Genomic DNA, 27874 nt, shown 5'->3' with positions numbered 1-27874 from the left:
CATGTTACCTGAGAGAGCAGCTCATCCACTCTTTGTTGAATCAGTGAATTTAAATCATCCATGGAGTAACCAGGGGAACCGGTAAAGGTGTGCTCGACATTCCCGCTCTCCAACTCCACGACCCGGCTCTTAATATCAGCTGTGTTGAAGCTCAGGAATATGCAAAAGGCGATGGAAGCCACTGAACATAACGTCGAGACAATATTCAGCACAGTTGAGCGACAGTGTTGTCGCTTCAGGGGTGCCGCTTCTTTCTCCATTTTTTCCACGCACTTGGATGCTCCTTTTGCTTCTGCTATTTTCATTTAACTATAAACTACACGCGCTGGTGGGAGCAAACTGCATCTGGCACGGAGTCACGAATTCACGGCACACTGTTATGTGAGTGCGCCTGCGATGCGGCGTTCACGTACACAGTGACTTTGTGGTGGTGACAGAGAGATGAGTGGAGCCGCTCCTGCCAAAGCCTGTCAACCTGCACGACGGCGCGTTTGGTGGCTCCTGCAAACTTGTTGCACCGAACCTCTCACACAACAGCCCGCTGCAGAGGAAATGTTAATAATAATGCACAATAAAGTAGATAGTGGGGAAACAGAAAGCTGCGCGCCTGTTGTGGAGACAGCATTACTACTGTGGGCTTTTCCACAGTGCAAGCATGCTCCCCCTCATTACAGCAACAACACGCCTCCAATCTATCCGACTGATTAACATAATTTATTGACCCGCTCCGTTTACGCAAATGCAACTGTCATGAACAGAACTTAGCCTTTCATCGATTCACAGTGAAACCTGAACTATTTATTGAACAATTAAACGCAGCACAATTAGAACAGCTGTGAATTAAGTGCAAACAAAAAGCAGACCAAAAAACAAATGTTCAAGATTATTTATCACTTTACAATTTACGGCAACGTGGAACATTTAATGTTCCTTTTTGGCCATGACGCTGCGTAAAAGCGCACGGAAATCTCAAACACGCGCTCTTTACGCATTCGTTTGTTTGCTTTATTATTTTCAAAGAGTTGTCGGATTCACATTGGTCAGTTTTTCGAAACATATTTATAGTATGAGAAGGACTGAGAGGCACAAAACCCCGCAGCGCACAAGGAGAGAAGCGTCTGCATGATGTTGGAGTCACTTAGTCTGACTGCGGAAAGCTTTAAACCTGATAAATTGTTTATCCGTATATCCTTAGAAGAAAATAAAACAGAATGGCAATGTATTCTGGTTAACATCCATGATATTTAATGACGCACAGGCCTAAAATCCGTGCCAAAAAAACTTATTAACGAATCTTATTTTTGTTAAAGACTGCACTTCCTCCATTTAATTATGCGTTAACAGGAGAAGTAGTTAATTATTCCAAATATCCCTGCACTTTACATCAACTCTGGTCCTCATGTATAATCCAACAGCCTGCCTGAGTGACAGTAATGATGTGTAAGTCTTTGGCACCACCGTCTGGTGCGTCTCTTTCACAGCCTACAATTCACATCAGTACAAGTCTGTGTGATTCTGCATTAATGCTGACGTTCAGGTCGTTGCTTTTAATTTGCAGTCGCTGTAAGTTATATTTAATGGACAGAATTAACGTCACATCCATCCATTTGCACGGTTAAACCATTTTAAGATGCCAAAACGCATTTGGAATGACTTGAATAAAAGTTTTTTTGTTTTTTTTTCATAATGCTGTTGCTTTTCTTTTTCTTTAATTTTAAAGTCACTCAGAAGGGAGATGGCTGGAGTTCACAGGCAAATTTTACAGGAATATTTTTTATCTAACCTGTACCTTCTAAGAGTATGAGTTTATATCTCCCATTAAAACACATTATAGAGAATTTATACATACAACTTAAATCCAGAGTATGGTACTTTAATCATCATGAACATAATCTGTATAATGCTGTTTTGTATCGTGCATACTTAGTCAATTTATCTAATAAGCATTAGGTAAAATTGCAATAATAAGCTCCTTAAACATTCATTATGTACAGTACTGGTCCAAAATATTCCAGTTGGCTCAACTTCTCTGTGACCCCAACTACTTTCACATTACCTTCTCAGATGTGTCTCTACTCACATTTCCAAAGCTTTGGACTCCATCTAGTGGACAAACATTTTTCATCCAAACCTAAAATATAAATTAAATATAAGATCATCTTGTGACAAAGGTGGAATTTCTCTTAAAGCGCAACGCCCAGTCATAAAAAAAAGGGTGCAGTAACATTTACTGCACAGACTGAGTGCGCACACGTGTTTGGGCTTACATCCCTCCACCCTTTCAGAATTTTTTTGGACATGAATGTAAAGTGACAGATGGAGAGGCCCTTGGAAGTCACGTTGCAAAATGCCCGTCGCAACCTTGTCTATTCAGCACATTTAGATGAAAAAAAAAAAAAAAAAACACCACATAGACTGATCAGCTCAGTGCCATTTGGTTTTTACTGGACTTCTTTTAAAATAGATGCATCTGATATGACATTCTAACAGGGATTTTTGGAATCCTATTACGCGCCAAAAGAAGCATCACCACCACCATCATCATCATCATCATCATGAGCTGCGTCCTCTCCTGCCTCACAGAGTAATCCATTCCATTACTGTTTATTTTTAGATGCTCGGTCGCTGCGTGCCACTCCTGTGCAACACACATCCCATGTTCCTCCGGTAAATTATTCATACGTTGTTAAGTCTGCAGCAGCCAAGAGTCAGAGTCAGAGTCAGGGAGCATGTTGGAAAAGAGGGAAGGAAGAAGAAAAAAAAAAAATCTCCCAAGTCTTCAAACCGGACGCATGAAACGCGCAGGGTGCACCGTCTGACGCACGGCGCAAACTATGAGGGAACAGAAAACACGGAAAACGGACAACCTGCAAACCAGTTCTGTGAGGTGAGGTGAAATATTTATACCGCTGTCACCATGGGAGGATGACAGTTGGATTGGGATTTTCTTTACAGGACGAAAGAAAAGAAATAATCCAATCAGTTTGTGACCTGCGCGGACTTTGTTGTTTGTTGTCAAATTTCAGGTAATTTCAGTCGATTTATTTTGAGTATGCAGTTAAAAACCTGTATGTGGGTTCAAGAATGCATTAAAAGATGGATTTATCATGATAAGATAATCCTTTACTGGTCCCACAACTGGGATATGCAGTGTTAAAGCAGCCTAAGGCCGACTAATACTAAAATTAAGGACTAACATATAGGACTGAACATATATGAAGTATAAAAATATGTATAAAAATATATAAAGTAACTCTCAAAATCAGTAATAATAAATACAGAATAGGCTATATTTGTTAAAAAGCAAAGTATGAACAGTACACTGTAAAACATGACCATAGAATTAACACCAAAAAGTTGTAAAATTGTAACATAGAAAAAAAACAACTGTAAGTGTAAATACAAAGCAAAGTTGTTTATTTGAAAAGATTTTTGTGATTAAATCAAATATAGCTGTTGTTTTTACAGGAAGAGTATGTTAAGAAAACCAGATTTGTATGTAGAAATGATGTATTTCTACTGTTTTGAGAAAATAAAACTGTAAATTGACCATAATGTTGAAATAGCAGCCTATTCTCATATTTTGTTTTAAAATTTAAATGTAATAAAGTTAACATTTTCAACATGTAAATATCACTGAAATCCAGTGTTAAATCTACATGCTTAAAATGTTATATCGTGCTACTCCGTAAATGTGTTTATGGGTTAAAGTGTTTTTGTTTTTTTTTACAGTTTTGTTCTGGTAACCACAGCTGCCATTTTTTTTCCCATAAAAACAACAGGTTTTTTTTTTTTTTTTTTTATACAGTGTATTTTCAATAAGCCTCCTGAGGGTACTGAAAATACTCTCTTTATTCCACAAAGGTAGAAAAAGTAGATCCTCAAACGCTTTAAAATGTAATTAACTTTGTCTAAGTGGAGTCTCTTATGTAAGGTCTCTCATGATCAGGAAGTATCCTGTGGCCCCTAGAACCTACACCGGGGCCTCCATGACTACAGAGTACCAGCAGAAATTCCTCCCCCCACGCCGCTTCTCAGCCTCAAAATCCAAAGCCCACTATCATCCACTGAAAGGATCAGGGGCCGACATGTCCTCCTCCAGGTAAGACCTTTTCAGTGTTTGTTATACGTCACTATAGATACATCCCATACATTGGCTTTTGTGGAGTCCTGTTTAGCAGCGGGTCAAGTTCCTTTTGAATGGTTCAATTATCTATTATGCAACACAGCTGCCTCTTTATGCACCTGAATACACCATGTCACTGCCAAAAGAAGCAGTGAAAGGGATTCTGGGAAATGTAGTTTACTACCTGGAATGAAACAACTTCATGACTGATGCATGTCCTGTTATGAATGTGTTTTAGGTCGTGCATTGCAGCCCAGAAATGGATAAAGTATCCACCAGCAGTGACACCCAAAGACCCATGGAGACCTACCAGCTATCAGTACAGTCCTCTGCACTCTATGGCAAACCAAAAAGAGGAAAGCATATCAGCGTATACATGTAAATACATTTAAGTGACATACACTACAAACAAAAAGTTAAGGACATTTCTTTTTTTTTGTCATTTTTGCCATTTGTAAATAAAACTGTCTGGTCATAAAAAATGTTTCAATTCAATTCGCACAAAAAAAGTAAAAAGCGCAATGCAAGAATCCCAACTGAAAAAAACAGCCCAAAAATTTAAAATATCTCTAACTTTTTGTTTGTAGTATACATTTACACAATACAGTAAATGTCTCACGAAAGCCTATATTTCTATTTTATTTTTAAATCCACCTTCACTGTCATTTTTAGATGATTTCCAACCATGGAAAGCCGAAAAGCGCCTGCCATATAGACCGATGGACAACTTAAAAGTCAACCATGGTACGTTTTACGCAGAGAATACAACTGTGGGAAATTGCAGCTTCAAGAATTGTGTTCCACCAGCAGACAAACAGGTCTTTGAAAGCATCACCAGCTACAGATCTGATTACGTGGCTCATCCACTTCTGCCAAGGCCATGCAAGGAAACGACAGCTAAACAAAAATATAAAAACTGCTTGACTTGGACGAAAAACCCAGAGCATTCAGATGAAGCTTCTGGACTCATTAACCCCCTCAAGACGTGCTCGCTTACAGAGTCCAACTCCTCAGCCTACCTTTCAACGATGCGTGCGGACTACACAGCGCACAAACACCACCCAAAAACCCAGCCTGTGCTTCCACCTACATCAACCAATGTGAAAAGCAACGCACCTTTTGAGGGAACGACTACCATGAGGGACTCGTTCAGAGCTTGGGATTTACCGCAGAGTCACCGCCTTATCAACAGAAAGAAGATGGAGTGGCCCAGGAAAAGTTCAAACCTAAATCCATGTGCCAAGTGTAGTGCAAATACTCCCAGCGCTAACCTCACCAAGAAAACTCCATATCCAGTTGAGAATGGAACCGTGTCTGGCTTTAAATACATCCCCACAGAGCCTGAGGAGACCCACATGTACTGGGCCAACACTGTGGACGGGGGACATGCTGGTGACGGACCACCACAGGCTCATCATTTACTCAACTGCACAGTTTCTAACCCAAACTAGTTTCTACCTTTTTTTTACCAGTAAAAGCCATAAATTACTCAAATATTATGTAATGGCAGCTATTTTTAGATTAAGTATCTCACTGCTACTTCTCACCATGTCTCATTCTGAGTGTTATGCAATATATGTACATAGAAAATGAGCATTAAACCACATTCAGTTTGGAAAGATTAACACATTGGATCTGTTTAACACCTGTGTTGAGTAAATGTTAACACATAATCATGAAAAAAATAGGTTTTATTACAAAGAACAGAATGACATTTTTCCACATCTTAACTGGGAGAACTTAAAAACAATTATATTTACATCATATACAGGCTGACTATTTCTTCTAAAAAACCCCAAAATTTTAAATTTTAAAAAACGTTGCCAAAATATCATTATGCATAGCAGCAATCCTCATTATCTTAGATGCTCCAGAGCAAACAAAAAAAATAAAAAACACTTTCTAGTTTTTGTGTTTCCAATTAATTAGGTTTATATTCAGTTCTCTTCCAGCTGAGTACACATTGAAAACAAATGCCCTTTTCTCTTCATACCGTACAAAGACCTCGGTGAAATTCATGGACTCTGGTTATTAGTCTTCTTGGAAGCGGATGTGTTTATTAGCCTCTTTAGCGCGAGCAATGATGATTTTCTCTGCTTTGGATATAAGCTGATGAAAAACAAAGAAAGTTTGTTGTTAATACGTGATTGTTTGTTTATATGAAAAAAATATTCTTGAATGGATTGTATTTGGGATGTTTACAAAATATGCTTCTTAATCCCAGGTGGATAAGGTATTTTCTGAATTAAAATATAATGCACACAGAAATTTCTAAAAGGTAATCTCACCTTCTCTGTTCCCCGCTTCTTTTCCCTCGGACGATTCAGCTTGCCTTGGCGGTCGACCAGGATTTTCTGCCAGTATCGCTGTTCATGGTCACCTGTAAAAGACATTACACACAGGATTCAATCCCATTAAGTTTTTTTTTTTTTTTCCCCAAGAGTTTTGAAAAAAATAAACCACAATTTAGAAGCAGTCGTCGGAGCTTGTTGTTTAAGGAACACAAAATGCAACCAAAGCCAAAGGTCCCATGTGGTGTCCTCAGTCACTGATACGCACGCATGGTTCGTACACATTTTTTAAAGTCAAATTCAAGCACTTTTCAAATTTTTCCAGCACAGTACCTTATAACTGGGGTAAAATACATATCTACAGCAATATATATACTGATGATTATTTTTCAAATTTTTATCACAATGATGTACATTGTATTATGCTATAAACATCTAAAATTATGTTTCACAATAGCAAAAAATTTAGAAATTAAAGGAGAACACAAAGGTTTATCCAAAAAAAACAAGGGAAGCCACTTGGCCTTCTGCAGACACACTCACGCTACGACAAAGATTAAGATAAAAATGTACCTGGAGTCGACCTGAGAAGACCCGCTAATTTTCTGTTTTAACATTAACTTTTATTTTTCAAAATGTATCACCTCTCTGTAAGTAGTTTTGGTTTGGCATCTAACCTGGCAGAGTTAATATTAAAAATAAATAAATAAATCACATCACAGACTTACAATTGCAAGAACTTAAACTAAAATTCAAGCACTTTTCAGACCTTGACAACGCAACATAGAAATTCAAGTATTTTCAAGGATTTCAAGCACCCGTAGAAACCCTGGCATGCGTGTTGAAATAAAAATACACACCTGAGAGTATCTCTAGTTTCCAGCTGTGCTCTTTCTGTAGCTGTGCCCTGGCGTTGCTAACAGCTTTGACGTCCTCAGGGGTGTGAAAGCGGATATGGCCGTCAGTGTCCCCGTCGATGATATCGACGTACGCCACAGGTGATATTTTACACAGTGCATCCTACAAAAACAAACACCCGCGTTAATGACAGAACATAACAAATCATTTGTAGAGATCCTTCAACCTTCCATTTGTTTCACAGGGACAATACATATCAACGGCTTTGAAAAAATAACAGTCACATTTTCATCTGTCATCCCTTCCCTCTGTCATTTTAATTCATGTGAAAAACAGAAGCTTGAAGTGACATTTAAGTGTAAGATGAATAAGACATTCCAGTAGCTTTATTTTGTGAGGTTGTCTCTGAAACTGCAATGTACATTTCATCAAAACACATCAATATGTATATCCAGAAAACAAACAGATTAAATTCTAGGAAAACTGACTCATTAGTTAACTTAGGTGTCAGTTTACTAAAAACAGCACAAATTCACCAGGGCACAACCCAGAGGAAGCACCTGAGGGGGTGGCCAGTTTTTGTAAATGATTTACTAATCTTAATTTGCAAAATTATAAACACGGACGCAGCAGGTTCATTTTAGTCATGACCTCTACCGAGAACAGTGCAAATTAGCGCAAAGCCAGACTACAGCCGAGGAAAAAATTATTAGACCATCAAAAGTCATCAAAAACAATGGTTATGCAATCAAGTATTAACTCCTGTGTGTATCATGTGACTAAAACAGACAGAAAAGAAAACATGGAATGCCTAAAAGCACTGTTTTTGGCAGTACAATGCCATAGATATTGATGTAAGAAATTAAGTGATTTTGGTTATTATCAAGAAAACCATGGAAAATGGATAGATATCAGCTCTGAAATTAAACTCTTATGAGCTATTTTTGTTATCATCATATTTGTCCAAACAAATGTACCTTTAGTTGTATCAGGCTTTAAAATTAACAAGAAATTGAAGAAAACAAGCGTGGTCTAATCATTTTGTCTGCGACTGTAGATACACATGAAAAGGGGAATCTATGACAAAGGCACAACTGGTTTCTGTAATATGACAATGTATTATATTGTTATAATATTATTATAATATATTATATATTTATATTCTAAAAAAATAAAAAATCCTAATTTAATTGTACACACAGTGACAATAAAGGCTATTCTATTCTATTCTATTCTATTTATTAATGCGTGTTACTAATGTGTCAAACTACATGGCTTTTGTCACGTTCACAACTGAAATCTACCCTTTTTTAGTTCCTCTCGGTTTGTGATGTAATTTGCATGCACAAAAACAGACACTTTCAGAAACTCTGCTTTTTCCTATCATGCCACGTGACAAGGCAAAATGTGCCTTGACACAAAACCCCTGTTACATGATTGTTCTGCAAATATCAGCCTTGACTACCAACTGATAATTGAGCATGAATTCTATTCTTAAAGTCTCTCTTTGCAGCTGTAAATTGTACTTTGATTCATGATACAACTACATTTACAGCAATTTGTGGCAATTTCCATGTTCAGCAATGTTATCATGTGGTATATGTGTCAGATGTTAGAATGCATCTCAAACTTTGATCATGAGAAAATGACCATGTGGACGGAGATCACAGATAATATGGATGATGGTGCACTGAGTTTTACTGTACTTTGAGGAATTTTCTCCCAGGTAGCGGCTTGTTGTCTGTGATCTTCATGATGACACCGCTGATAAACTGGGGCCCTTGTTTTGTTGCCTTTTCACCTTTGTCATCTTTCTCAACTAGAAGAACACACAAAGCAGTTGTATTAAATAGGATCATGAAGCAATGTGAACATCACCCCTGTCTGTTATCATTTTTGAAGAACCTTGAAGGTTTACAAACATCTCCTGTATTTTTGTTGCCAAGCATGAACAATGTGTATTAACCCATAAAGACCCAGACCTACTTTTGCGTCAGTTCCCAAATTATTTTTTTCTCGATCTGTAACTTTTATTAAGTGGTTTATCACCATTTATTCTTATATTATGCTCTGTAAGGGCCACTCTTAAGTAAAAATCAGGTATTTCCCAACATTTAATTTACTGATTATGACTGAAGCCCATAAAAGCTCAAAGTAAAGTTGAGGGTTATTATATCAAAGAGAGAAAATAAAGGAAAAAGTGACTTTTTCAGTAAAATATGTCATTAACTGAATACATAAACAAGCATCTCCATCCACTGTCATTGATCCAACTCCATGGGTTTTACTGGTGAATCAATGTTGCAGAAGATGATGGGGTTTCCATGGTAACTACTGAGCCTCTGAATGCCTAAATGTGTCATATCGGATGACCATGAAAAGATGACAAACTGTATTTTACACCAATTATTTACATGTATTGATAGGATTAGTGGATCAACGGTTATTTAACTTTTTATATCAGTAAATGATTTTGGTTGCTGGTTGATGTTTGGGTCTTTATGAGTTAAAAGTTATTTAATTATTAGAATAAGTGTCATGAAAACAAACCGTTTCCACCTTGAGAATCATTTTCTGTCTCCATTAGGCTCTTGTGCTTCTTGTGATCAATCTTGTTGATGCACTTCTTCAACGACGCCATGCTGCGTTTCTGCAAGGTCAAGTACTCCTTCTTCAAGTCAAGCCACTCCTTCCTTAATGTGGACAAATTAGAGCAAAGATACAAATCAATTTGTAAATGAAGCGTTCCTCTTAAAAATGTATTCCTGTTGATGCAATTTAAATAAGGGAAGTCAGATCTTACTTGGGTAAAACCCTGAGTGGAATGACTTCCTCCCCGATTTTTAGTTTCTCCTTATGTTTCTTTTTTCTCTTTCTCTTTGCTTTAACTGTTGCATCATCTCTGTTTTCCTTCCCTTCTTTAACCCCCCCCTCCTTGTTACTTTTAGATAGACCTAAAGAGGAACAACACACAACAATAAACAGCTGGTTCATTCGCTCACTGACATAAATACTAACATTAGGAAAATATTTTAGCAACAAGGAGGTAAAACATTTTCTTTTGTTTGAATAGTAATGAATGACGTACTAGTCTTTGTCAAATCACTCTCTTCTCCAGTTTCACTTTCACTGGTCTTTCTTATTTTAGATGGTAGTCCACTTTCTGACCCATCTACAGTCTGAGACCGCCTTCTTTTTTTCTCTGACACTTTTCCCAGTGCTTTCTGAGTGCTGGGGGCCTCTGGATCAACTGCTGAGCTTTTCTTCCTTTGTTCTGTAGGCTCTTCTTCCATCACTTGCTCTTTAGATTCATCTGCAGAGGTCTGAGCTGAGGTGCTAGCTTTCTTTTTCTTCTTCTTACGTCTTTTCTTCTCTTCTTCTTCTCCTGTGGTTCACCAAGTGAAGATCAAAAGAACCATAAGTAAAAGAAACTTTTTAATGTCATGCCTCCAAGACAAAAAAAAAGTAATGATTGAAAGATCTTACCTGATGTCGGGTTGTCTGCTGGCAGAGGTATGGGCTTCCTGCTCAGGGTCTTGGGGAAAATGCCTGGCTTTCTGGGTGCATCTTCAGGAGGGTTGTTCAGCATCTGTTTTGTAGATTAGTTATTCCAGTGGGGTTTTCTTCTAGCTTTCATTTTTGAGGTGAAATGTTAAGTAAAATGCAAAGTACTCACCTCTATGGCTTTCTGCGCTTGTTCCTCTTTCTCAAATTCAACAAAGGCAAAACCTTTGGAGTCACCAGTGCTCTTGTATCTTGGGATGCTAATATAAACCACATTCCCACATTTTGTGAACACTCTTTCTATCCAGCTGTGTGTCACATCCTTTGGCAAAAGTTCCTTATGAATTAAAAAAAAAAAAAAAAAAAGAAATGTATAAGTGCATGACTAACTGTATTCACTGTGTGCCAAATGTATGCAAGCGTCAGGTCAACAGTCAATGCAAGGGATGGTAAGAAAATTAAATATACCACATAGACTGTACGGCTGTCTTCATCAGGTGGTACATCTCCCAGTGGATGCTGACGTCTAACTTTAGTTCCCTTCAGATTAACCTACGAAACAGATGTTCACAATTTTTATGTGTTTGATTGAAAGTCATTAAAACTTGGTTTCATATTTCTTAAAATGTTCAAACTCTGTAGAAATTTCACAGTACTTCGATGTTACCTCAACCACAGATGAATTTTTCAGTGCCCTTGCAATCAGCTTGGTGTCAGTGGTCAGCGTTTTCATTCGATTAAAGCTCGCCAACACAGATAAATCCACATCTGAAAGACAGTAAATATGTAATATTAGATACAAAATCTGATAATAATAATAATAATAATAATAATAATAATAATAATAATAATAATAAAATGCCACATGTATTCCTGCTAGTATTTCTAATGGTCTTTTCCTATTCATAATGACAATAAAGTGATTGCATACTAATCTCACACTACTGTTAAAAGCAAATCTGTTGTATTTGTGCAGACTGTAATGCCACAAGAGGCAAATTTGTAATGTCTGACTGCATTAATTAAATTAACTTGACTGTACTCTGAGCTTCAGCATATCGAGGTAAATTAAGTACATATCCTTACCCAGTTGCTACATTTACCTGTCATTAAATTTCACTTTGCTTTCCAAGTTTAACCCTCAAAGACCCTACATTCAACCTTTCCTAAGGGGTTTATCATAATTTATTATGATGTTATCTTTTGCATTTTTCAGTGAAAATCATTTTTCTATATTTAATTTATTGATCATGGGTTATTATAAAAAAAAAAACATAAAAGAAAAACGGACTTTTAAGCAAAATATATCATTAACTTAACATAAAAAACACAGGATACAGAAAATGCTGGTGTTTACGCTTTCACTATGTAGTCTCTAAAAATTCAAATGGGTCATATCTGATGCTGCAAAACTGCATTTCACCTAAATTATTAAATATATTGATAGGATTAGAGATATCAAAGTTATTATACATTTTAGATCAGTAGATGCTTTCGGTCACTGTGGGTGTTTAGGTCTTTGAGGGTTATCAAGTTTAAAACATGAACAGTCAGTAATCTAACAGAGAGTGTATCCCTTACATCCATCATCTGACTCATCGATGAGTTTCTTCAGAAAACGATCCTTGTGAAGGTTGACATCTCCAAACCAGAACTCCACCTGCTTCTTCACATCACCCATGAGCTGTTTGACACGGGATCTCTTTTTCTTCTCCGTTTCCTTGATCTCACTACTGGGCTCTGCAGCAACCGCCTCCTCCTCCTCATCTTCTGCTGCTGCAGTCCCCTTCTCCATGTCAATCATCCTGTTAATACGATGGAACACAGGTCGGTAGCTTAGCTGTACATTCATGCTACTGGAACGTCATTTTTTTTTTTTTTTTTATATATATATTTTTTAGTAAAACTCAAATTTATAGGCGTTAATTTATCAGAGTACAATGACCACTAAAGAGGACATAGTAAATGATAAACACGCCCCTCCAGAAACAAGTCAGGTCAGTACTTTTAGGGTTACATTTAGCAAAACATTGGAAAACATAGGTTGCTGTCCAGCTACTAAATAATGTGCTAACTATTACAACATTACACTGACAATATATGAAGTTACAATTACAAATCGGGTTCGAGCATTTTGTTGCGTTAAACCAATTTGCATTTCTTAGGTGAAAGCTACATATATCATTGAACTGGCCTACAAAACGAATGAACTCACCTTATGTGATACTTGGTAGTCCCGTTTAAAATTACAAATACTCAAAATTAACAAAAAATTAATAAATTAGCAGCTAGCTGGCTAATTTTGTATGAATGTCGTTGTTGGTTCGGACTGTGTGGGATGTCGCACAATTAATTCGTCATAACAGTCAGGGCAAGTACTACTTCCGGTTTTTTCAAAACAAAGCACAAAAGACGCTTGTGAATTTATTTTATTGTTTAAAATGTATTTATTGTACATTTTACTTTTTTTTTTTTATCACATTACAGACCAATGTGAGATATAATCCCAGTATTTTACGGACATACTAACTTTATAAATAAAGTCACACACTTATATAGACTTTAAAACACACAGACACACACATACAATTAATAAGCAATAATACTGCAATGAAATGAAAATACCAAATATATAATAAAAAAAAAAGGTCAGCTTAATAACGTCTCAGTGGTGTCATTGTCAATGTTTTTACTCTGAAAACCACAGAAACGTATCATTTAAAAAAAAAAAAAATTGTAGTAATTTTTTTTAACGCACAGGCAATGTAACCCTGTTTTAACTAACCGTGCAGATTGTTTTGTTTTGAATGCGTGTTTCTAGGGGTAACATATTAGTTTAATAATATATTCTAGGCCATTTTAATGGTAGATCGTTGTAAATACCTAAACTATATGTAAATATAGAAGTAGCCCAGTAATATCACGATGTTATTATGCAAAACATGCAACAATACTCGAAACACATTCAATGTACATTCATATTCAGTACTGTCAAGGGGTTGTTAGTTATATTATAGTTTATCCTAATAAATACCATGGCCGGTTAGCTCAGTTGGTTAGAGCGTGGTGCTAATAACGCCAAGGTCGCGGGTTCGATCCCCGTACGGGCCAACTGCTTTTTGACCATATGGAGTGATAGACAGTTTCATTGATATTTTCAATTCTTTTCAGCATAATACTATCATTACTGCACTATACAAATACTGATAATACTCTTGAATAAATAATATACAGTTGTACTATTGACGTTTGTACTTACGTCAGATTTCCTTGAAACAGATGATGAATACATTTTTGGGAGCATCTTTCCTTTAAATAACTGTCTGAGGATGTCATAATTTCCAGTGAAAAAAAAAAAAAAAGCAATAAATAATATGTGTAACAGCTTAACTGAAAATGACAAGAAGTAAGCAGCAGTGCACTAAGACTGTCCTCAAAACAAAATACAGTGTACTTCTACATATTCACAGCATCTTTACAGCTTATTTGAGTATATCAAAAGGTCAAAACGCTTTGGAACTTTTTGAGTTTCTTGCACATATCATCCTCTGTGCAGAATTCAATCCTGCTTTGGACGAGCTGGGACAGGTTTCTGTAGAAGGTTTTTGCCCACTGGGTTTCTAAACAGGGGACCGACACATTGCACACTTTGTGGAGCACCATGAGAAGCTTCTCGTTGCTGCTGACCTCACATCTTCTTAAGACCCATTCACCCCAGGCATCCCACATGTCGTCATCAGTGAAGTTGACGGATATGGTTTTTTGGGTGGAGACTGCGCCACACAATGACTCTGGCACTGTGTTGGCCAAGTTATTCCATATGGCTCTGTTTGATTAGAGAATAAACAGACACTTAAGACAATGTACTCCTGATAGAAGAATCTACATTATGTATGTTTACTCACACAACTTTTTTCAGAGGAGTGGGAGTCAAGTCACTGAGCGACAGCAGACCATCATAGCTCACTCTGTTTCCTTCCATCCTATAAGAGCATACAGACAATATACTTGCAATATACACCGTCTTCCAAAACAGTATTTTCTTATTTTTGTATTTTTGTCCATTTTTACGTAAGTGGTTTATGATTCATTATCATCATCAGACTCCACAGACTTTCATTTCCTACATCATGTGTAATATTGTGCTGTCATCGTCCTGTTTCTTACCACAATTCTTTCAACTTCTTTTTTACCCGTATGGCATCTGAAAGAGTCAGCAGTTCCTCATCACCAATGTTTGACCAACCAAGTCTAGAAAGAGACAAAGTCTATGTGTTCTTAGTTGGTTCCTTCAGATAGATAGATAGATAGATAGATAGATAGATAGATAGATAGATAGATGTACACTGCACAAAAATTTAATTCCAACACTTTTGTTTTTGCTCCCATTTTTCATGAGCTGAACTCAAATGTCTAAAACTTTTTCTGTGTACACACAAGGTTTATTTCTCTCAAATATTGTTTACAAATCTGTCTAAATTTGTGTTAGTGAACACTTCTCCTTTGCTGAGATAATCCATCCACCTCACAGGTGTGGCATATCAAGATACTGATTAGACAGCCTGATTATTGCACAGGTGTGCCTTAGGCTGGCCACAATAAAAGGCCACTCTTAAATGTGCAGTTTTATCACACAGCACAATGCCACAGATGTCACAAGTTTTGAGGGAATATGCAGCTGGCATGCTGACTTCAGGAATCTCCACCACAGCTTTTGCCTGTGAATTGAATGTTCATTTCTCTACCATAAGCCATCTCCAAAGGTGTTTCAGAGAATTCATGAAGAAGGCTGCGTGAGGAAAATGGTAGTCACACCAAATACTGAATGGTTTTTTGACCCCCCTGGACCACCCAATACAGTAAAAGTGCACATTTTAGAGTGGTCTTTTATCGTGGCCAGCCTAAGGCACACCTGTGCAATAATCATGCTGTCTAATCAGCATCTTGATATGCCACACCTGTGAGGTGGATGGATTACCTCAACAAAGGACAAATGAGAAGTGCTCACTGACGCAGATTTAGACAAATTTATGAACAATATTTGAGAGAAATAGGCCTTTTGTGTACATAGAAAAAGTTTTAGATTGTTGAGTTCAGCTCATGAAAAATGGGAGCAAAAACAAGTGTTGCATTTATATTTTTGTTCAGTGTACTTTATTTATCCCAAACTGGGAAATTACAGTGTTGCAGCACAGTTGTTACCCAATAGGTATGTGGGAAATGAAGGATAAAAATAGTATTGTTCCAAATACCATTTGTGATTTCTTTGACAGTCGTTATAGTTTCAGAGATCTTTATATTTGTGAATGGACTAAAGTGAGGACAAATATGAAACTTAGATGGATTTGGGGTTGTGGGTATGAAATTTTGGAATGGACTTGATAATGAATTTAAGTTGTTCACTTCGTTGACAAAGTTTTCAAAAAATGCCTTAAGTTTAAAATCATTTAGGAATATTGACTTGAGATGGTAGATATGCTTTTGCTGTTGTTGATTTTTTTGTGATGGTGTGAATGCTTGATGCTGTACACACTTAATTTAATGTAAGCAGTGTATCAGATGAAAAGGATAGACAAAAAGTATGCTTCTGCTTCTAGCCTATACCTTTTTTGCATAATTATTGTACTAAGTGCAATGATTAATGTACAAACCAAAAATGAATTCATTTATACATTCATTTATACATTCATTCATGTATTCATTCATTCAACTAAGTAATAGAAAGAGAAACTCTACCCTAAATCGGCTATGTTGTCTGAAACTCGGAGCACATCAGCAATGACTTGAACCGTGTCCATATCAATGTTGTTCTCTCCCAGCCTTTAAAAGGAAATAGTTGTTAGTGCACATACAGCACCATGCATAGTGTTGCAAGTCACAAAGGCAGTGGCAGAAAACTGTCATCTGACCCACTGCATCATGTTTAACCTACGCACAGCAGAAAATAAAATTAGACTCAACATCAAAATTCCCCTCTGACTCACCAAAGATTCTCACATCTGAGCAGCTGTGGAAACAGACTTTTAAGCCCCTCAGAGAATACTCCTGTTCCAGTCAGATCCAGCTCTGATATTGTGCCCTTTGTGAGGTTAAGAAAGTACTTGATGGCACTGTAATCCATCTGTGAGAGGATTTCATCACTAACATTAATACGAAGTGCTGCTGGTTGGACGGCAAGACCCAGTGAGGGGTCCTGCTGCTCAACCAAACAGTGTAAATGGTTTAGGATATGGGCACCATTCTCACACAACACTGTGAGCTCCTGGATCAACTTCTGACGATAGGTTTCCACTTTATCTTCTTTACAACACAACCCCACCTGCCTTGACAGAAGACTAGCATTGCGTACAGAGAGGATCCCAGACAGGAAGCGATTGAAAAGGTCCAAGTGTCCATTACTGGTTCCCTCTCCTGGACCTGAAGAGTGCTGGAGTACATCAGGTAAAGGCTGATCTGTTACCGCACAGTAAATGGCAGCAAAAAACTCCTGAACTGTAAGGTGCGCAAAGGAGTATACCTCTTCAGTGCAGCCTGGCTCTTGTGCCACTGTTTTATCAAGGAAGGTACTGACTAAATTGCATCCCTCTAATGCTGCAACATCTCGGTCGCTGCTGTAGAAAAGTGTCTGATGCTCTATGAGTTTATGGAAAGCAAGTCGACCCAACTTCAGCACAATATCAGACAGTGGATGCAGGGATTTTTCAACTCTTGCTTGGGTGTGAGAGCAAAGCAAGGCCACCAGATACTGCATGTAGATGTCTGTCATGGTCTTTGGGCTTTCTCCACATAGATCTTTGCTTTCTTTGAGGATGCAGCATACAATGTGGCAGAATGCAGGTATGTAGCACAGCGTTAGCATCAGTTCATTGGCTGCTACCAACGCAAACATGCGGTCTGCAAGGGCATTGTCTTGGAAGTAACGGGAGATGTATTCTTGGATTTCAGTCAAGGAGAAGCCAGAGATGAGCACAAATCGGTCGATGCAGCCCACAGGGATGTGACTAATTGCTGCAGGTCTACTTGTGAGCATAATGGAAGCGTTAGGTAGTAGTTCCCCTTGCATTAAGCTCCCCAAGATCTCCACTACCTCTGCATCGTCATCTGGTTCTGTCACAAAAACATCCACATCACAACTCCTGTATTGTCTGAACTCATCAAAGCCGTCCAAAATGATTAGCAGTTTGTTATCATTGGCTAAAATGACATCCAGCTCCTTTGCCAGGTGCCTGTTTTTGCGCAAAACCAGCTCTCTTAAGGTTGTGGGTTTGTCAATCAGATTCAAGTCTCTGAATGTCATGTGAATGATGAAATCAAACTCCAGTTGATCCTTTCCCCCGCCGAAATCAAACAACATCTTCTGCACCAGGATGGTCTTTCCAATCCCAGCAACCCCGATCACCAGAACTTTCTTGACAGGACGGTTTTCATGCACAGTCAGAAAGAGTTCAGATGGTGTGATTTTCTTGTGTGCAGCTGATTTCTGCTGCAAAGACAGTCGCTTTTGTCCGAATGTCAGCACCTCGTGTCTTTTGATCTCTAAGCCCTGATGTCCATCGACCAACAGGAGATTGACATAATGTTCCGAAAAAAGGATTTTCTCTCCGTGTCGAGTGTTGTAGAAAAGCATGCTCTCACTTCTGCGCCTGAGGACATCTTTATGCTTTTGTTTGACTTTATTGTATCCTGCAAAATGAAAAAAAAAAAAAATTGAGTGTCATACCTCCTACTTTACAAACAGCACAACTGGAACATTTTCATCAATTCAGCTTTAGAAATCAGGCTATCTATTTAACCCTTTATCAGGCAAGTGACTGTTTTTGGTTATTTTCACACACATTAAAAGACAGTAGTCACTTTTCCATTGGAAATCTGCACAAAACTACCGATATTTACTAAATGTCGAAAAAACAGAAGCGCACAATGTCGGTTTTTCCATAAAATCACAAATGTGATGATTTGTTTATCTATTATCCAGAGATGACACGAGAAGTCATTCCATAAACATGGCGACGAATGTAAATATGGTGTTGATTTACAGATATATTCATTATTATTATATATTACCCCTCTTTCTCGTACTAAATTAAAAAATGATTGGGTTTCCTGGTGTGTCCACACATACCGCAACATGTTTTTTCTTCTTTGCTTGTTGTAACATCCGTTTTTTGAATTCATCTGACTGTAGTTGCAAAAAAACATCTTTCCATTGCAGTTTTGCGTGATATACCATTTGCGCTACGCCTCAAAAAACCACCTCTTACCAGCGCAAAAACTTTTAATCGAAAAATGAGACTTTTGGCAAAATTGTCATTTTTCCATTAGATAAATTTTTATGCGCAAGTTATATTTGTGCAGTTTGAGGGTCAATGGAAAAGTGACTAGTGACAGTAACAGTTACAGTGAGGACAGTGAGTCAACAATCTCAGATCCAATGTGGTCTACAGGGTCTGTAAGGTCCACCTCTGCATGAACAGTGAGTGTACCTGCTTTGTTTGGTACCATGAAGTAATGGTATTATTGTAAGGAATGATGTTCAAAGGGATAATGTGGATGTGGACAGGTGTCTGGATCAGCACTTATGTTGTTCTAATGATCTAAAAGTGATGTTCTTTTCACCTTACATGTGTTTTTCTTGTATTTCTTACATACACACTTGGATTTTGTTTTTTTATTTTTGCCACTTACAGGTAAGGAACCAAACACGGTAACTTAACTTACTTTAATTTTCTACATAGCAATAACAAATTTTGAAAAATTTCACAAAAGTAATCCATTCTTATGTCCTCCAATAACACACCAAGGTTGAAATTTTGAATTTCAGAGTATTTATATGAGTGCCCTATCAAGGCAATAAACAACAAATAAATCATAAGGCCTATATATAAACAATGTCACACTATTTTGGTATTCCTATCATAATAATTCTGAATGTACTTCTGGTTTGGCAGGCGTACCTACAGACTGAGGCTGATCTGTGCTGTTTCTACAGTGCGTCTTCTCTTCTTGCTGAAAATGACTGTTAATGGATAGAAATATCTTTGCTGCCTCTTCCCCTTTACACTCAAGGATATCCAGCACTTTTCTTACTCTTGCTCGGGGCCCCAACAGACACAAAACTTCTTCACGGTCGTCTCGAGTAAATACCTCACAGGTTACAAGGTTCTCCAACAAAGTGTCAATCCGTCCTTCAAGTTCATCCACGAGGGAAGCCCGCAAAACTCTTATCACTGTTAAACATGACTTACAACAGTCCTCTTCCACCATTATGGTTTTCTTCTGTCAGCACAAATCAGGCCAGTCCTTGTGGTGATTGTTTCTTCATGCATCCAGATTAATCCACATTTAAAAAGAAGTGATAGCTAATAAGAGTGTGTGAATCTCTCTGTTCCTCTTTAAGAACTGTGGAATGTAAAACAGAATGAGGAACTTAATTACACTTGTTCTGAGGTGTGCAATAGTAAGAGGAACTTGTTTTTCTGGATCCCTCTGTAAACCTCAGTAGTTCTATCTATTGTAATGAATGACTGAATGAATGAATAGACAGTACGTTTAAAAAAAAAAAAATCAACTACAAAATGCAGCTTTCTGAGTTTTTATTGAAAAAAGAGAATCACAACAAACAGGTCATAGAAGGAATGTGTTGTTTTTTATTTAGTGATTAACCAGGCATTAGCAGAAAGCAACACATCATGTCACCAGCAGGGGGTCTCCATCACATGCACATCAAATACAAGCTGCAGGGAAGTGAATACTTGAAACCCACCATGTAAATATTAACAAAAATATACAAAAACACGCATTAAAATAAATAGTTATGGACAAAGGACAAGAAATCTACATAACTTAAGAACAAAAAGTAAAATGTTAATGATGTTTTCTTCTGAAAGGACAAGTAGTCTCCTGCTAAGGTGTGTGTTGCAATTAATGACACACTTAGAGACGTCCATGACTTACTGTGTGTCAAAAGTGCAAACTCTGCCTGTCTGGTTTAGCATTGGAAAAATGGTTCATAAATAATTACTTTAAAAAGGTTTCTCCTACTGTTTTGACATGGATCCGGTGCTAGTACAGTTAAGAAACATCTCCTATTTAGCAGAAGACTATTATGGTAACCTCATGTTAAAATGTGTTGTAATGTCACTAAGTGGTTAAAGGGACATTTTGTCAAACGTTTTTCTATGAAATATCAAAATTACAAAAACAAAATATATAAACAATATTACTTTACAAACCAGATTTAAAAAAAAACAAAACAAAACAAACAACTCTACAAACCCCGTTCTGAACAAAGGCTTGAATGAGTTCTGAGTGCAAAATATGTTTTTCGCTCATTTTTTCCAACAAAAAAGAAAATAAAAGAAATGTATTTGCTTCAGTCGTACACCTCCATTAGTGCAACCCATGCAAGAGAAATCAAATCATAAACCAACTCCGTTCTGCCAAAAGCACAGTTCAAACAACTGAAATCCTAATTAATTTCTTTTTCTTTTAATGACTTGACCAGTTATTGAGGTCAAAAACGAACTCAATGACCCATAATAAGCCAAGATCATGATCGGTTTTCCATGTGGCCAATAAATATGTGAGTTTTAACTTATGCGAGTCATTTCCCATTTATCATATAAAGTATTTTGCGGCTTTTTTTGCAGTAAAAAGTGTTTGCCTACAATATATCAGTTAGTAAAAACATTGTTTTAAAAGAAGACATTGCAATAAAAGCAAATACACAACCATCCAGTGATTAACATTAGGGCCTCCCATCAATTTCACGTGGATTTAACGCTCATTTTTGGACATTAATACAGGCCATAACATACATGGACTATGTTAGGACAGCACTGTAATAGCATTTTTCTATGTTACCTGAAAGGCCTGAATCACTCACTGGTAAAATGCCCCTAAGTTTCTACTTCTCAAAATGGAAATGTACCAGTTCCTTTTTTTAGGAAGTCGGTTGATTCAAAGGTTAGATCTTTTGTTTAGAAAATGAAGTAAAATTGAAGCCTTCATTAACAGACATGTCACCCCTCTTAAAACAATACTTTCAATGTAAACCCACCCCCTTTTGTCTTTGAGGAAAGTCCATTACATCCTCTTTGGGTATGAATAAACATTCCCCCACACTAAGGCATCCCCATCCCCAACATACCACTAAAGACAGGTGTGGTGATGGCCTATAGAGGTTTCAAGTCTCTGTTCCCTGACCTATCCAGTTTGTCCACGGACCTCATCTCCGGTCCTAACCCTCAGGTGTTTCTGCAGGAGTGACAGCATCGGTTCTTAAACTGAGGCAGCGGGCAGAGCTCTAGCTGTCGGACCTTCTCACAGTACCGGGTGCTGTCTCGGCATTCACCTGCTGGAAAGAACAGGAGGACATTTACTACGTGGACTCACTTTCAGCCACTTCTTCAAAATGAAGGAAGCAAGAGCATCACCACAACCGTCCACCGTGAAAACAGACCCACAGGTGGTTGTTGGTGAGATTGTTTTCATATGAGGTTTTGAGACTCTGCTATCCAAATATAGCCTTTTTTTGTTTTTTAACTTTATTTATAACAGGGTGTCAAACTCATTTTAGTTCGGGGGCCATATTCAGCCCAATTTCATCTGCAGTGGGCCGAACCAGAAAAATGATAACATAATAACCTGTAAATAATGACAACTTCAAATTTTTGTCTTTGTTTTAGTGCAAAAAACCCCCATTAAATTATGAAAATACTTACTTTTATAAACTATCAAAAAAAAAAACAAAAAACAAAAAACCCTGAAATTTAGATTGAAAAACGTAAGAAAATTTAGTGCAATTTTAACAATATTATTCCTCAACTTCTCATTTCTCCATGTGCATTATGGATCAGATCTACAAAGACACTAAACACTGAGGAACAGGCAGAAAAATAGTTCAAATTGGGCTGAATTTTCTTTAGACACTTCAGGTTGTTCATATTTGTTCAGGTTATTCACATTTTAGTGTTACAGGATAGTTTGTAAATGTAAGTATTTTCATCATTTAATGTTATTTTTTGCACTAAAACAACGAAAAAAATTTAAGTTGCAAATTCTAGATTTTTTTTTGGCTTAATTGAAGATTTTTTTTTACCTAATTGAAGATTTTTTTTTTTTGGCTTAATTCAAGATTTTTTTTTTGGCTTAATTCAAGATTTTTTTTAAACTTAATTTAAGATTTTTTTTTTTTTACTTAATTCAAGATTTTATTTTACTTAATTGAAGTTTTTTTTGGCCTAATTCAAGATTTTTTGCTAAATTTGAGATTTTTTTTTTGGCTTAATTCAAGATTTTTTTTTATGTAGTTGAATATTTTTTTTTGGTTTAATTCAATATTTTTTCCTTAATTCAAGCTAAATTTATTTTTTTTGCTTAATTCAATTCAAGACTGTGGAATTTTTACACTTGGCAAAAACATCCCAGGGGCTGAACTGGACCCTTTGGCCATATTTGGCCCCCAGGCCTTATGTTTGACACCCTTGATTTATAGAGCTTTTCAACATTTAACAAATATAACATTTATAATTTCATGTAATGAGTTCATATTCGATTGAAAAATTCTGTCTTTTATAGGGCCTCCAGTCTATGGAATAAGTTACCTTTATACATCAAACACACTAAAAGCTTATATTCATTCCAAAAAACACTCAAACAAGAACTACTCAAGGAAGTACAGTAATGCAAATGAGCAATCCAAGTTGCTGTAAAGATGAAAGTTTAAATGTTTGAAGGTTTATGTGTTGAGATGAAATGTTCAGCTTTCTGATGATAACAATGAATTGTAAACTTGTTTTTAGTAATGTATGTATTTTGTAACTGTATTTGTATTTTATCAGACCCCAGGAAGAGTAGCAACCACTATGGTGGAAGCTAATGAGGATCTGTATAAACAATAAACAATAATACAAAGACTGACACCTGACATGATAAACAATCAGAACCCATTGATAAAAAAGAGGAATAAAATAGCAATAAAAACAACACATGCAAAACAAGACAGTAAAGACAGCGCATTCTGGTACATTGAAGGAAAGAAAATAAATAAATAAATAACCAAACAAACAAACAGGTCAGTCACAATATAAACAACTAAAATGTATTTACAGTTCCAGGCCAGGTAACATATTCACATAGTGTAAAACAGGCTCCTATATTTTGTTAAATTTGTTGATAGAGTAATTTAGGGTGCCCCTAATTTTTTCCAACTTTATATTAAGCATGATGTCTCTGATCCATTGATCGTGTGTCGGAGGTGATGAGTCCTGCCATTTGAAAACAATGGTATGCCTCGCGTGCCTCGTAAAGATTAAAAGGTCACAACTTTTTGTAGGTTAGCTGAAGGGATTGAGTCATCTGTACATGAAATGATCCAAATCTAGCTTTTAACACACTAATGCTTTTCCTTTGGACAGTTTTAGCACTACTTACCTCTACTTGACTCTCTGTTTTGGTTGTTTTCCAGTACAATTGAGTTTGTATAGCACAGTTCATACACAGGGTAATTCAAAGTGCTTTACAAACATAAAAGACAAGTTATAAATACATAGACAAGAATAAAGATTAAAAACAGTAAAATGTAGGATTTTAAATAGAATATTGAAACATTAAAAGAGTTCAAATAACTGGAGAAGAGTGTAGATAAATCCCTTTAAATTGCCAATAAATGTAAATGTGATGATTTTGTGTGGCCAAACTGGGACTGACACACTGACCATGAGACTGAAACAGATTTAATTTCACAAGATAAACTTACTGATTATTCTGTGGATTATTACTACCCTCTTGTGGTTAACGTTTGGAAACTAAGTTAAGCATTATGAGCAAAACATCTGTAACATAGGAAATCCTTTAGCAAAGCATTAGATTAACCTTTAAACACCTAGAACTATTTCTGTGGCAACTTACAAAGGACTCTTTTTTTTTTTTTTTTTTTACATTTGACCTTTCATAAGTGAAGTTTTCCTATATTTTCCTGATCATGTAGATGTTCAGAAAAGCAAAAGAGTAAATTCAAAGGTTATTCTATCAAAACAGAGAAAACTGAAGAAAAAGTGGCTTATCCAGCAAAATACAGATTGTTCAGGTTATTCACATTTTTTGTGAGAGGATGCTTTGTAGATGTGAATATTTTTATAATTTAATTTTTCTTTTTGGAAGTAAATCAAAGACAAATACTTGGAGTTGTCATTATTTATAGAGATCAAATTGGGTTATATGTGGCCCCTGAACTAAAATGAGTTTGACAGCCCTGGTCTAAACAATACCAGGGTTCCTACAGGTTTCTACAGTTACATTTAAGACTTTTTAAGACCTTTTCAAGACTACTTAGAACTGAATTTAATTTTTTTTATTATTTATTTGTTTATTTTGCAGGGACAGTACACATCAGTGAACATTTCTCTACATGTGCCAGTATTAGCAAAAAAGCTGTTTTTCAACTGTTGTAATGCCCATGTCACGGCCATACCAAGGTTAAAATAGTTTTGGATTTTTCATTTTAATTTAGTTTTATTTGGTTTTGACTTTTTTTTCCCTCTTATTTAGTCAGTTTTAATTCATTTTTAGAGCAGGTTTACTAGTTTTTATTAGTTTTCGTTTTTTTTCCCTAAATGATTATTTTTAGTTTAGTTCTAGTATTAGTTTTTTTTTTTTAATAACTTTTCTCTTCCTCACCATCGTATTCAAATAAATCCCAGACAGGACTCTGCTGCTTTCTCCCAAATTTAGTCTCCATGTTTCCAGGTAGAGTGGGGACCAGAGGACGACTGTAAACCACAAGTGGCAACAAGTGATGGACCGTGAAGTATCATACGGTGCCGCTAGTTAAAATTGCTCAAGTGAAATAAATCAATTTCATATCAATCCGACATTGACAGACGAAAACTAAGGGAATTTTACCCATAATTTTTATACGTTTTAGTTAGTTTCGTAAGCACACAATACAGTTTCAGTTAGTTATCATTTTTTTTCTTTTAATTATAGTTTTTATTTATTTCAGTTAATGAAAATGTTTCTTCAATTCTAGTTTTCGTCATTTCATTAGTTTTCGTTAACAGTAATAACGTTGGGCCATACTGGCAAAAATTGTGACTCCTAGAATTTAGGAAAGTGTATTTATTTACTCCAATACCTTGATTCCCACCGTTCAGAGTAATTTCGCACTGGGGGCAAAGTTAGTGATAACTGTTCCCTAATTTTAAAATAAATTGTCGGGTTGGAAGGGGTGGAACTGAGTCGACTGACGTTACTTTCTTTGCAGTCTGGACATTTAACAGACACATTTAAACACAACACAACCAACAAGTTTATGGGAACAGGACTGAAGACCTACCAGATTAAATTTAATACCTTTGAAAGACTTTTTTAAGGTATTAAACGCCGATTTGAAAATTTAAGACTTTTAAGACTTTTTAAGAACCCTGATTACTAGGGCTGTGTATCGGCAAGAATCGGGTGACACAAAACAAATCACAATACTAGGATCACAATACGATATATCACGATATATCATGATACTGTTAAAAAGGCAATTTCTTGTTTGTTTGTTTTTTTTTTTTCATTATTTCCTGGAATGACTGAATTACACCAGAAATATGTACAAATACTAAACATATTTTTATTTCAGAACAGGATCTAATGCAATATCACAAAATTTTTCTAATTCTCCTAGTTTCCAAGGGAACTACAGTCTACTCTCGTTATACCGCCAACTTCCGTTCACGGCCAAATTGGCGGTATAGCGAAAATGGCGTTACAACGGGTTGCGTCCATAATGTGCATGTCTTTACTATATGATGTCTATGCTGCCTCCGTTAACCCGTTCTAATTGCGTTTCTAAATAAATCTTGATTCTGTTATGTTGTAAGGGATCATTTAAAGTGGGGAAACATTTTAAGCATTATTATACCGTGTCGGGAAATGACACCCCATCATCTTGAGGCTTTGGCTTAATCCCACATCCTCTTCTCGACATCCTGACCTACTGAGTGTTCTGCGATAAATGAACGGTGGCCGTTCCGTAGACCTACTCGTAGCTTGTCGCGATCAGCGTCTGGCGCGTTTGTTTCAGTGCATTGTTAAAATTTATGTGTACTCGATGGCAATCACGCTGGCGGTATAACGGTCGGGAAATCAATGGTATAAGTGTTGTTTGTGTATGGAACTGGGCTGGCGGATGGCAATAGGCGGAAATGGCGGTATAACGGGCGGTTTAACGAGAGTAGACTGTACCATATGCCTCTCAGACAGTAAAAAGTGCTTTTAGGATGCATAAAATAACCATTATTTAATAAAACAATAAAGAAAAACAAAAAACAAAAATGAACCTCCACCATATCTGCATTTGAATAAATACTTAAAAATATTGATACAGTACTTTTTAATATCGATTCAGTATTGTGAAATGAAATATCGTGATATATTGCAGAACCGATATTTTCTAACACCCCTACTGATTACATCATTTTACTTGATTTCATCACTTCCTCTCACCTCTGCCACATGACAAAATATTGCATCTCTGCCAGCTCGGAGGGCGGGGCCTCCACATGCAGTGATGTTCTCGCGTGGCCTTGCCGCTTCGTCGGTGTACGCAGGTCACCTGGCGGGACTGGAAACCGTGGCGTCCACACGTGGCGGTGCACTGTGTCCAAGGGCCGATGCGCCAGTGAAGTGCACACGCCTCGGTGGAGCAATTCTTCACCGAGCTGGGCCTACAAAACAAAAAACAAAATCAGAAAACGTACATTCATCATGTCATAAACCATTACGTGTATACAATCACAGATGTCTTGACATTCATAGTTACCTCTGAAGTCCACCGCATAATCTATAGGCGACTTTGGTGCCGTTTATGTCTTGGCAGTAAACGTGGCGGTGTTGTGTGGCCAAACTGGGGCCGACACACTGACCATGACACTGAAACATAGATTATATCATTAAAGCCAACAAGATAAACTTTTACTGATTAAAGATTTTGTGGATTGTTTTGACCCTTTTGTAGTTATTGCTTTGAAACTACATCTGTAACATGGAAAATTCTTTAGTAAAGCATTTGTTTAACTTTTAAAGATGCAGACCTATTTTTGTG

General features: G+C 36.8%; 5 protein-coding genes and 1 non-coding gene across 14 annotated transcripts in view; 2 read left to right on the top strand and 4 right to left on the bottom strand.

The window, feature by feature from the left end:
• The window catches only part of col25a1 (collagen type XXV alpha 1 chain), a 215690-nt gene extending 214907 nt beyond the window's left edge, over window positions 1-783 (bottom strand). Inside the window, exon 1 of the mRNA XM_030162535.1 lies at window positions 9-783. Coding sequence (XP_030018395.1) covers window positions 9-305 — 297 coding nt within the window. The 5' untranslated portion in view covers window positions 306-783. The remainder of the gene's footprint in view (window positions 1-8) is intronic.
• A 1838-nt stretch (window positions 784-2621) lies between these two features.
• On the top strand, window positions 2622-6091 carry saxo2 (stabilizer of axonemal microtubules 2). Of its 4 annotated transcripts, none has more exons than XM_030162677.1 (4): window positions 2622-2887; window positions 3950-4102; window positions 4365-4504; window positions 4799-6091. In XM_030162677.1, the coding sequence occupies exons 1-4, from the start codon at window positions 2835-2837 to the stop codon at window positions 5575-5577; spliced, it is 1125 nt and encodes a 374-aa protein (XP_030018537.1). In that variant the 5' UTR covers window positions 2622-2834; the 3' UTR covers window positions 5578-6091. The 4 variants fall into 4 exon arrangements, with proteins under 4 accessions (XP_030018537.1, XP_030018536.1, XP_030018535.1 ...); XM_030162676.1 differs by having other exon boundaries at window positions 3935-4102; XM_030162675.1 differs by having other exon boundaries at window positions 2622-3026.
• Window positions 5800-13114, bottom strand: larp7 (La ribonucleoprotein 7, transcriptional regulator). Of its 2 annotated transcripts, none has more exons than XM_030162671.1 (13): window positions 12995-13114; window positions 12361-12584; window positions 11447-11547; window positions 11248-11331; window positions 10952-11116; window positions 10762-10864; window positions 10364-10660; window positions 10079-10229; window positions 9826-9968; window positions 8982-9094; window positions 7278-7437; window positions 6415-6506; window positions 5800-6235 (listed from the first exon to the last, which is right to left on the bottom strand). In XM_030162671.1, the coding sequence occupies exons 2-13, from the start codon at window positions 12581-12583 to the stop codon at window positions 6158-6160; spliced, it is 1710 nt and encodes a 569-aa protein (XP_030018531.1). In that variant the 5' UTR covers window position 12584; window positions 12995-13114; the 3' UTR covers window positions 5800-6157. The 2 variants fall into 2 exon arrangements, with proteins under 2 accessions (XP_030018531.1, XP_030018533.1); XM_030162673.1 differs by having other exon boundaries at window positions 9835-9968.
• A 241-nt stretch (window positions 13115-13355) lies between these two features.
• Window positions 13356-20137, bottom strand: LOC115438827 (NLR family CARD domain-containing protein 3-like). Of its 3 annotated transcripts, none has more exons than XM_030162668.1 (6): window positions 19734-20137; window positions 16764-18462; window positions 16516-16599; window positions 14947-15030; window positions 14685-14762; window positions 13356-14605 (listed from the first exon to the last, which is right to left on the bottom strand). In XM_030162668.1, the coding sequence occupies exons 1-6, from the start codon at window positions 20041-20043 to the stop codon at window positions 14275-14277; spliced, it is 2586 nt and encodes an 861-aa protein (XP_030018528.1). In that variant the 5' UTR covers window positions 20044-20137; the 3' UTR covers window positions 13356-14274. The 3 variants fall into 3 exon arrangements, with proteins under 3 accessions (XP_030018528.1, XP_030018529.1, XP_030018530.1); XM_030162669.1 differs by having other exon boundaries at window positions 19867-19962; XM_030162670.1 differs by having other exon boundaries at window positions 19738-19822.
• On the top strand, window positions 13817-13890 carry trnai-aau (transfer RNA isoleucine (anticodon AAU)). The gene has a single exon. It is a non-coding gene; the product is annotated as a tRNA-Ile (tRNA).
• A 218-nt stretch (window positions 20138-20355) lies between the features above and the next one.
• Window positions 20356-27874, bottom strand: part of LOC115438871 (ADAMTS-like protein 1) — a 148245-nt gene continuing 140726 nt past the window's right edge. For 2 of the 3 annotated variants that reach the window (XM_030162740.1, XM_030162742.1), the window contains 3 exons: window positions 27593-27702; window positions 27277-27497; window positions 20356-22135 (listed from right to left, as the gene is read on the bottom strand). In XM_030162740.1, the coding sequence (XP_030018600.1) occupies window positions 22026-22135; window positions 27277-27497; window positions 27593-27702 (441 nt within the window). In that variant the 3' untranslated portion in view covers window positions 20356-22025. The remainder of the gene's footprint in view (window positions 22136-27276; window positions 27498-27592; window positions 27703-27874) is intronic. The other variant, XM_030162741.1, reaches the window with a different exon arrangement.

Source organism: Sphaeramia orbicularis, chromosome 18 (genome assembly GCF_902148855.1).
Source record: "Sphaeramia orbicularis chromosome 18, fSphaOr1.1, whole genome shotgun sequence".
Lineage (NCBI taxonomy): Eukaryota > Metazoa > Chordata > Actinopteri > Kurtiformes > Apogonidae > Sphaeramia > Sphaeramia orbicularis.
This window is presented reverse-complemented; position numbering and strand designations above follow the sequence as displayed.